The sequence below is a fragment of the Nematolebias whitei genome, chromosome 11 (genome assembly GCF_014905685.2).
Source record: "Nematolebias whitei isolate Nwh7 chromosome 11, NemWhi1, whole genome shotgun sequence".
Classification (NCBI taxonomy): domain Eukaryota; kingdom Metazoa; phylum Chordata; class Actinopteri; order Cyprinodontiformes; family Rivulidae; genus Nematolebias; species Nematolebias whitei.
In genome coordinates, this window is record NC_056508.1 from 39,894,121 (window position 1) to 39,904,064 (window position 9,944).

Consider the following 9,944-nt stretch of genomic DNA (forward strand, 5'->3'; position numbering starts at 1 on the left):
ATATCGTTCCTACTTCACGGTTTTTCACCTATCGCGGTGGTGCGTGGAACGTAACCCCCGCAATAATCGAGGGACTACAGTACACATTTAAATTAAGTTTCAAAAACAATTTCTTATATATGTTTCTCTTGTTCTCACTAGGTGGGGAATCTGAAGTCACATTTAAAAATCCATATTGCAGACGGGCCTCTGAAGTGCAAAGAATGTGGCAAACAGTTTACAACATCAGGTAAAAGAAGGATTTAAGTTTTTTATTTTAATTCAGCAATGTAATTTCAAATGATGCTTGTTGTATAAGAAATGTATAAGTTTATCCTTTTAGGTGTTCAGTTCTTAAAGAAATAGCTCTGAAAGATATTTCCTGTCAGCTATAAGACTGACTTTATTGTCTGTTAAGTCACCAGTAAATTAAATATATTGCTTTTACACTTTTTCTTTTCATTCTTATTCTACTACTATTTTATTGGTCATGCAAAGAATAATCTAAATTTACTGATGCATGCTCAATAATCCAGGTAGAAAAACAATTAAATTAAAATATTTCTGAGTTATTAGCATTAAAGTTACCAATTGTGTACATTTCTTAATCCTGAAGTACTTTAATTTGTTAATATTTTCTCTTCTGAAAGCAGTCAAACCCAAAAGATAATTTTATCTTGTAAATAATAATTTTGGATTGTTTTTAGACACGTTTTACCACATAATGTATATAATTTTGACTAAAGCTTTAAAGCTCTTCCAGGTACAGTTACGATCAGATACTCATTTAATTCTCACTGTTTTCACACTAAATGACTTGAAGGAAAGAGATGGGCTGATGCTGTCGTTTTTTTTACATTATTATGTCAAACAAGCATAATAATAGGTGCTGTTAGTTTTCTTGTTTAAAAAGCAAATTTAAAGTTTGTGTTTCTTGACTTTGAGACATTTGTGCCATCTTGGTTTAAGGGAACCTGAAAAGACACCTGCGGGTTCACAGTGGGGAGAAGCCGTATGTTTGTTCGCACTGCCAGAGAGCTTTCAGCGACCCCGGAGCTCTGCAGCGCCATGAACGCATCCACACAGGTACGCTTATCGCATTCAGGCATGCTGTTTTGTGAAATATTTTTAGGTCAGAAACCTCAGATAGATGTAAACTTTGTCCCTCTGTAGTGAGACAGTGGTTTGTGTTTCAGGAGAGAAACCATGTGTTTGTCTTGTCTGTGGCAAGGCTTTCACTCAGGCCAGCTCCCTCATCGCTCATGTTCGTCAGCACACTGGAGAGAAACCCTACGTCTGTGAACGCTGCGGCAAAAGGTCAGCTTGCCAAGATGTAATTGACACATGAATAATGAAACAAAGAGAACATGATAGAAATTAAACTTCTGCTGGAAAATTTGAAATTATTCAAAATGGAAAAAAAATGTGAGGAGAGAACAGAGGAGTAAGGATGATTTGATTACGACTTATGCACCAACGACTGGTACAAACTTCCAAGATAAAAGTACAGAAATGTTTAAAATGGCCACCACTACGTTTGTGATGCTGTATTTACATAATTGTGTGTTTAGCATCTTCCTTTATCGCCTGCTTAACATGCTGTGTTGTATCAGACCCACAGAACCGTTAAACATGCAGCATCTGTCAAATTACAAACCTGTCCAGTCTGCAGTGACACTTAGCAGTAGGGCCTGACCAATACAAAAATTTTGTCTGTCGCTGATACTGCTATTGGGTGGGGGCTAATGCCGGTAACTGATATAATTGCTGAAAAATTTTAAGCTTTGTCCACCCATGAGAGTCTCAGTTAACAGCTACCTGTTTTAACACTTGAAGCCTTGAAACAGTCTTCCTAACGTGTGTTCACATTTTCTATCCTCTACTATTCATCATAAAGTTATACATGTGTTACAAAAATATAAATTAAAGAAACACCCGTAGTAAATAATAATTTTGCATTCAGTCACATATGGTGAAGGCCTAATTAGTATTGACCACATCTGCGGTTTTTTTCTTTGCACGGAAGTAAAGATTTCAAACAATGCATTTTATTGAGGATGACAAAGATAACATTACTAACACTGAAATATTTTACGTCTATGCCAGATTTATTGTTCTGGATAAAGATTTACAAGACAATAGACTATGCTAGGTTATTTAAACATTAGCTTACTAACTTGAGAGGCACGTAGCTATTGACAAGCGAGCCAGAGGATTGAAGAGAATTTATTATTGTTGATTTTTTAAAATCTTACAGATCAGTTAACATAAACTTACCGTGCTCTGTTCAGAAAAGATGCTACACAGTATTGCTCGCTGCTTCGGCTGTGATGAAAGTGAAACTTAAAGTGAAAGTTAAAGCGAATGGCCATGACTTGAAAGTCATCTGCATGCACCCTCTGCTGGATACATTGTACAATTACACCTCATGTAAGTAAGGACATGTCTTGTTCCCAGTGTTTATATTGGTGCATAATGGGACATTTATGACTAATACCAATATGTCCCCAAACGCCTATATCGGCCTAAAATATTGGCCATTACCAATATATCAGTCAGGCTCTACTTGGCAATAAAATCAAGCATCAGAACTCCATGTTTTTCTACAAAAGTTATGATTAGCCAAAGCAGATAAAAAGCCTTGTTGGAGATAGAAATGTTCTATTTTGTGTAGTTTAGGTTGAAAATAAAAGGCAACTAAATATATTTTTTAAAATCAAAGTAATGGTTTGGGCTTCCAATGTAATAAAATCAGTCACCTTTAAGACCTTGTTGCCTTCTCTCTCCTGTTGTAACTTCTCTCAAAGATCTTTTACAGATTTGTATTTTCCATTTTATGCAAAAGAAAAACAGCATTGGAAATATTTTTCTCTTTTAAGGAATATAGTTCCGTAGCTTTATACATTTTATTGACCACTGAGTGCTGTTCTTAATTTTTGTGAACCCTGCATCAAATTAATTGCCTACTTCAAGTTTTCTCCTAATAAACTAAAACATTTATTAAGGTTGAACATTAAAAAAAAACTTGTAATGTGCTATATTATGTTTTAATATTGCAGTAATGCTATCAAGTGTGACAAACGTAAAATTTCCTCTCTCCTTACCTTTGTTCCGGTCATTATTACCATTTAAACCAGGGTTATTCAACTGGCAGCCCGTGGGCCGGAAGTGACTTCATCCATCCATCCATCCATCCATCCATCCATCCATCCATTATCTTTACCCGTTTATTCCATTTTGGGTCACGGGGGTCGCTGGTGCCCATGTCCAGCAATCACTGTGCGAGGGACGGGGTACACCCTGGACAGGTCGCAAGTCCATCACAGGGCCACATAGAGACAAACGAGACAAACAACCATTCACTCTCTCACTCACCTAGGGACAATTTAGAGTTACCAATCAGCCTAACATGCATGTTTTTGGTCTGTGGGAGGAAACCGGAGCACCCGGAGAAAACCCACGCATGCACGGAGAGAACAAGCAAACTCCACCCAGAAGGCCCCTGGACCGGGGTTTGAACCAGGGACCTGTTCGCTGAGAGACAGCAGCTCTGGAAGTGACTTCAATCCAGTCCATTTCATAATTTATTTATTTTTTCATGATTTTTTTTTCTTCCCGGTGGGGGGTGGGGTTGTGAGTTTGGGATTTAGGTTCTGGTTGCATTTATGATTCAATGCAATAAAATAAACAAATTTAAGATGTAACAGATCATTGTAAAACATGGTTTATTTATATAATTTGTCCAGGACATCCTTTGATGATCTCAATGGATTTATTCCTGGTAAAATAAAGGTATAAAAAAAATGACTTTAATTTCTGGATGTCCGGCTGCCGAGCTGCTAGCTCTCAGAAACTGTGGCCCACTAAGCAGTTTTGTTGAATAGCCCTGATTTAAACCCTAGGTGGGCATCAAGGCTAGTGGGAGTCTGTTAAATCAACCAAATTTGTTATTATGTGCAGAATATGAAAGCATGGCACTTGAATTATAATGCTCCATTATTTATTCCAGTTGTTTGTGATATTGATACTTTGCTCACTGATACTGTGATAAAATGTTTAAGTAAAGCTGAAATGAAGAAATAGTCTAAAAGTCAACACCAACTATATTCGTTATTTTTTCTACCTGAACAGATTTGTACAGTCAAGCCAGTTGGCCAATCACATTCGCCATCATGACAATGTGCGGCCACACAAGTGTCGGATGTGCAACAAGGCCTTTGTCAACGTGGGAGACCTGTCCAAACACATCATCATTCACACTGGTGAGGATAAATCTTTGGATCAAATAAATATGAAGCTTTGAGGTTGTTGTGAATTGTGATGTATATTTACAACCACATCTACATCCTGCTGAGCTCACAGCATGGTCTCGCTTTTCTCATTTTGTTTCAGGGGAGAAACCTTACCTTTGTGATAAATGTGGCCGAGGGTTTAACCGTGTGGATAACCTGCGCTCCCACGTCAAGACTGTTCACCAAGGCAAAGCTGGCATAAATCTACTCGTGGTAGCAGAAAGAGCTGACGAAGAAGAGGACGAAGAGTGTGTAGGAGCAACCACCACTGACGATATCAAAATAGTTACTGTCTCCACAGAGGATATTGTCACCTTGGCAACTGAAACCCTTGCAGCTAATGCTGTAGGTCAGCTTACAGGTCAGACAAGTTCTGTTTTTTTAAGTTAGTACTTTGGGATAAACACTTTTCTTCAACATGGGGAAAAAAAAAATCAAAGTGGTCAGACAATATTAAATGTTTTTCATGTCTGTTAATAGTTGTTCCAGTGTCTGCTTCAGTGTCTGTGGATGAGACTGAGGCTTTGAAAGCTGAAATCACCAGAGCGGTAGAGAAGGTTCAAGAAGAAGGTAAGACTTGTACTATGAATCTACTCTTAATTGCAGTAATAAAGTTTGTATATAAAAAAGGAAATTGTTCAAATATTGGGATTAGAAATTATGCTTCAGTTGGGATCAGGGGGAATAAAGCTTCTAATTTCAATTGGATTTATGTGATGAGATAGAGGTAGTTAAAAAAAAAATCTTCATAATCGTGTAATGTTGTATGATGAGAAGCATTAACTATCGATTCAAGCAGATCAAGGACAATTGTTTTCAAAATGTAAGAATTTCTATTGTTTTCTTTGTTCTCATCAAGAAACTAGAAGAGGAAATTGCTAATATTCCTGTTAGACTTTTCAACTTCAAAGGATGCATAAAATGAAAAATCTTATGGCTCACTGTGTAAATTTTCTTTTGTTCACAGACCCGAATACCCAAATCTTGTACGCTTGTGACTCGTGTGGTGATAAATTCCTTGATGCCAGCTCCCTCGCTCAGCATGTGCGCATCCACACAGCTCAGGCCTTGGTCATGTTTCAGGCAGATTCTGACTTCTACCAGTACACCACCACTGCTGAGGGGGATGCTGCCACAACATGGCAACCCACATCTGAAGAGGTTATACAGGAAGGACAAGTTATCATCCGTACAGAGGAGGGGGAGAGAAAAGCAGAGGACCAGATAGTTGGAGAGGCACCACAAGGGTCAGAAGAAATAAGTCATATAGTGGAGGAGGTGGACGAAGGACAAGTTTAAACTCATTCTGAGCACCAAACAGAGGGCGAAGATGCAGAGAAAAGAAAGAAGGAATGGAATGTGAGAGTCAGGGTTAGGGACTCATATTTATGCAAAATGCATAAAAGATTGATCCTGATGAATTAATTTATGCAAAAGAAGGACATTAAAATATTAAGTGTCCTAATTAGTCATTGATTGAGTTGGACTATGATGTTTACAACATTCTTAAGAGGAACTATACCATATATTTTTAAAATATTTTTTTCCTATGAGTTATTGATCTTAAATCATATATTTGCTTTCCCAAGAACAGCATAGCAATACCTAGTTATTTTTGTAAAATATTACTGAGATGATTATCAAAATTTGTATAGCTGGTTTATTATTAGACAAAATGTAGAACATTGTTTTGCCCTTTATGTTAGGTGTGAACTATTATTAAATGTACAATAAAAAGCTAATATTTTTCTTTTTCCATGATAAAATGAGTACATTTTCTTAAAAAAAAAAAAAAACTATTTTATTATGCTTAATTACAGGTGTTTTATGTAGGACAGCTTCATGAACATGACAATTCACATTTTACAGAAGTGAAGAAGTTGAATATGAGTTTGTGACAAACTTTCATGTGTCTTATGTGTGTACAGATATGTCTAAAAACCTCTTAACCTGATAAAAATCTGCTGTAAATATTTGTAAACTTGCTCTGACTCACTGGACATCCACCCCATTTCATTAAAGGTTAATATTGCAGTCTGATAAACTCTGTGGTGTTGTTATAAATGTATTTTTAATACAGTCTATTTTCAAGTAATTTGTAACAGTGTACTGCAAAATTTTAATTGCTGAATAGACCCTACAACGCTTTTATTTTTCAATTGCTGAAACAGAAATGTAAATAAATGTACACGTGCAGCCTAATGAGAAATAATTTTAGCAGAGCCAATGTTGGCTAGAACTCATAAAATGATTCAAGATAAAACGATTAAGGCGGGTCAATGTTTTTATTTCACTTCCTTGTCTGTCAGCGCAGCCTTCATCTGATTGGTGGAGAAGTGGTCAGGACGCGTTCCCTCTTCTGATTGGCTGGATGTCGGGGTCAAAGGTTGTACAGCGATTGCTAACGCTGACGTCGACTTCTGCAGCAAAATGGCGGCGTCGACAGCAGCGAGGGAGGCTAACAGATTCAGTTCTTTAAAATCGCATGAAAAACGTACCGGAATGAGACCAGCACGGGGGATTAGACTTTTAAACACAAATGTTCTCTTTTTCCTGTCGTTAGCCTCCATGTTGCACTGTGTTTTAGCTGACGGCAAAACGCTGGTGCTGCTGGACAACCTCAACATCAAAGACACCCATTCAATCTTCTTCCGCAGTCTGGCAGGTCAGTGGAAGAATGGCCCTTTTTATTGATAGTTTTTACATTTATACGTGTTGTTTTAAGCGCCACCTGATATTAGGAAAAGCAGGTGCCTTTTGAAATGACAACAAAATTAAATCTTGCAGAAACAGACTCACTGACATGAATAGCATGTGTATTTAAACGCTATAACTTACAGGTACATGAGCCTAGTATCATTTGAAAGTTCTTCATTAAACTTCATTTAATTGAAGTATTTTTTTTAAAAACATAAACCTCTTGGAAATTTTTGTTAGCATAACTACTTTCATGCAGCACAGGCTGCTAACCCTACTAAGGTTTAAGGTTCTTTATTTGTCATTCGCACCACATATGGTACATGTGGTGGAACGAAATTGTGTACACAGGGTCCCAGTTACATCCAACAAAAGTATAAAATGTAAAAAAAAAACAGGAATAAGATCTAAGATATGAACTAAGAAAAACGTTAACTAAAAACACAATAAGCACTAGTAGTATAAAAATACTCCGAACAGCAGCACGAATATGGGCTGTGTGAGCAGATGAGCACGACTGAACACAGCCACATGAAACAGATCAGCCGCAACATTGAAACAGATCAGCAGCAACATTGAAACAGATCAGCAGCCACATGAAACAGATCAGCAGCAACATGATGTGATTTTTCACAGTGATTATTCTGGTTAGAGATTCATGAGTCTTAACAGCCTCAGGGTAGAAGCTGTTCCTCAGTCCAGTGGTTCTGCACTTAATGCTCCTCAACCTCCTTCCTGAGGGGAGCGGGGCAAAAAGTGTGTGTGCTGGGTGAGTGGGGTCCTTCATGATGCAGGTGGCCCTCTTCCTGCATATGGAGGTGTAGATGTCTGTGATGGTGGGGAGGCTGACTCCAACAGACTTCTGTGCAGCATAACAAGTAGTTGTAACAGGTGCTTATCAAATTTCACAGAAACATCACTTTGTTTTTTTTTTTTTCCTTAAAAATCTAGTGTCTTCATAAAATCAATATAGAATTTTTTTTGTTTTAATTCTGCCAGAATCAACAAAGATTTATATAATCCCTCTTTGCCATTTCATAAAGACTTAATGAAGGCTTTACTACTTCATTATTATTATTATTTTTCCAAGTGTTAAAAAATGTTGCTTTGAGTTTTAATTTTCTGTCACATTTTTATAGCTAATGCGTAAAAAAACATGAGTTTGTTTCAGTTCAGTTGTTTCTGTTTCAGACCGAGGCTTTGACCTCGCATTCAAGACAGCGGACGATCCATCCCTGTCTTTGATCAAATATGGACAGTTCTTGTATGACCATTTGATCATCTTCTCACCATCTGTCGAAGGTAAATTTATTTTTGTATTCAAAATCAAAAGGAAATATTTTCCACCTTGGACAAGCCATCTGATATCATTTTGGGTTATTTTCAGACTTTGGTGGAAATATAAACGTGGAGACTATAACGTCCTTCATTGATGGTGGAGGCAATGTCCTGGTTGCTGCTAGTTCCGACATAGGTCAGTTTCTTGATAAAAGCTTTGTCTAACGTTTCATCAGTTAAAAGATAAATGTTTAATTATTCATATTGTTTTCTTGTTAAACAGGCGGCCCTCTGAGGGAGTTGGGCAGTGAATGTGGCATCGAGTTTGATGAGGAGAAGACTGCTGTTATTGACCATCATCACTATGATGTGTCTGATCCTGGAGAGGTAAATGGACTTTGTCTCTGCACAGCCAAAGCTTTTAACATTGTTTCATAAAACCAATCAAGGCATTTGTCTCTCAGCATTATAATTGACTAATTATCTTGGCTCCAGCACACTCTGATTGTTGCTGACCCAGAGAACCTGCTGAAGGCTCCTACTATTGTTGGCAAACCCACCAAACAACCTGTTCTATTCAAGGGTGTTGGGTAAGTACAAAAAACAACAGTAAACCATTCATTACTAGAGCGTGTGATGGACATGACAGGCACTGGCAGAATAAAAAAATAACTGTCCCTTACTAGTTTAATTTATTAAATATAGTTTACTTGTTTAGAATGGTGAAATTAAATGAAGCCTTTTTCAGCTGTGCAAAATTTCTTTCCAGAATGGTTGCTGACCCAGACAACCCGCTTGTCTTGGACATCCTTACTGGCTCTTCAACTTCCTACTCGTCTTTCCCAGACAGACCCATCTCTCAGGTAACATGTCACATTTTCAGCTTTGTTTATAAAGTTCAGCTCTAAGACCGTCTGTATCTTTGCTTTGCCTGTTTGTTTCTGTTTGTACAGCACTTTGGTTTGCCCTGTCACTGTTTAAAGTGCTCTATAAATAAAATGGTATGGTATAATGTTTCATAAAGTATTTGTATGACTTATGGAACCCAACTTTTTGCTCTGGTAAAAAAGGTTTTGTTAGCATCTACAAAGATTTATTGGTGACGTTCTACTTGACCTGCTCTGAACAGTGCAGGCAATTTACTTCAGTGTATTGATTAACCTTTTATAAGGTTTCTTTTGTTAGCAGCAAAAATTATTCCACTTAGGACTACTGCAAATTTGTATTCCGTAATGTTTTTTTATGTATAAATCCAACTTTAAAAAGTAACAATTCTGATACTTATACAGAAACAAATCAGAAAATGTTTGAGCATGTTTGATACAGTCATATAATTTGATAACTGTATTAAAACGTGTCTCTTTAAAGGGATATTCTCCATTTTTTTTGACAAACCAAGAAACCTTCCTGAGATCTTCACAAACAATTTTCTATCCTGCTTTAGTCAAAATACAGAAAATGCATCAGCATACTGTTTTTTCTGTATTTTATTTGCTTTTTGTTTGATATTATCAATCAATCAATCAACCTTTATTTAGACAGGTAAATCCCATTGAGCCTCGAGGACTCATTTACAAGAGAGACCTGATTTCAACAAAGAAAGATGACAACAATGGACAACAGCAACAACATTAAACAATTATAAAAAGTCATAATACAGTTTTTTTTTTTTTTTTTTTAATTTTATTTTTTTTTTAC

The 9,944-nt window shown here is 36.9% G+C and overlaps 2 protein-coding genes across 2 annotated transcripts in view; both read left to right on the top strand.

Moving 5' to 3' along the window:
• zbtb17 (zinc finger and BTB domain containing 17) overlaps positions 1-5,780 on the top strand; it is a 14,621-nt gene extending 8,841 nt beyond the window's left edge. Inside the window, exons 9-15 of the mRNA XM_037684343.1 lie at positions 142-229; positions 949-1,065; positions 1,176-1,296; positions 4,111-4,241; positions 4,372-4,632; positions 4,752-4,841; positions 5,239-5,780. Of these exons, the coding sequence (XP_037540271.1) occupies positions 142-229; positions 949-1,065; positions 1,176-1,296; positions 4,111-4,241; positions 4,372-4,632; positions 4,752-4,841; positions 5,239-5,570 (1,140 nt within the window). The 3' untranslated portion in view covers positions 5,571-5,780. The remainder of the gene's footprint in view (positions 1-141; positions 230-948; positions 1,066-1,175; positions 1,297-4,110; positions 4,242-4,371; positions 4,633-4,751; positions 4,842-5,238) is intronic.
• Positions 5,781-6,650: 870 nt separating this feature from the next.
• The window catches only part of ddost (dolichyl-diphosphooligosaccharide--protein glycosyltransferase subunit (non-catalytic)), a 6,046-nt gene continuing 2,752 nt past the window's right edge, over positions 6,651-9,944 (top strand). The window contains exons 1-6 of the mRNA XM_037684345.1: positions 6,651-6,936; positions 8,160-8,270; positions 8,356-8,442; positions 8,530-8,633; positions 8,742-8,836; positions 9,016-9,109. Of these exons, the coding sequence (XP_037540273.1) occupies positions 6,702-6,936; positions 8,160-8,270; positions 8,356-8,442; positions 8,530-8,633; positions 8,742-8,836; positions 9,016-9,109 (726 nt within the window). The 5' untranslated portion in view covers positions 6,651-6,701. The remainder of the gene's footprint in view (positions 6,937-8,159; positions 8,271-8,355; positions 8,443-8,529; positions 8,634-8,741; positions 8,837-9,015; positions 9,110-9,944) is intronic.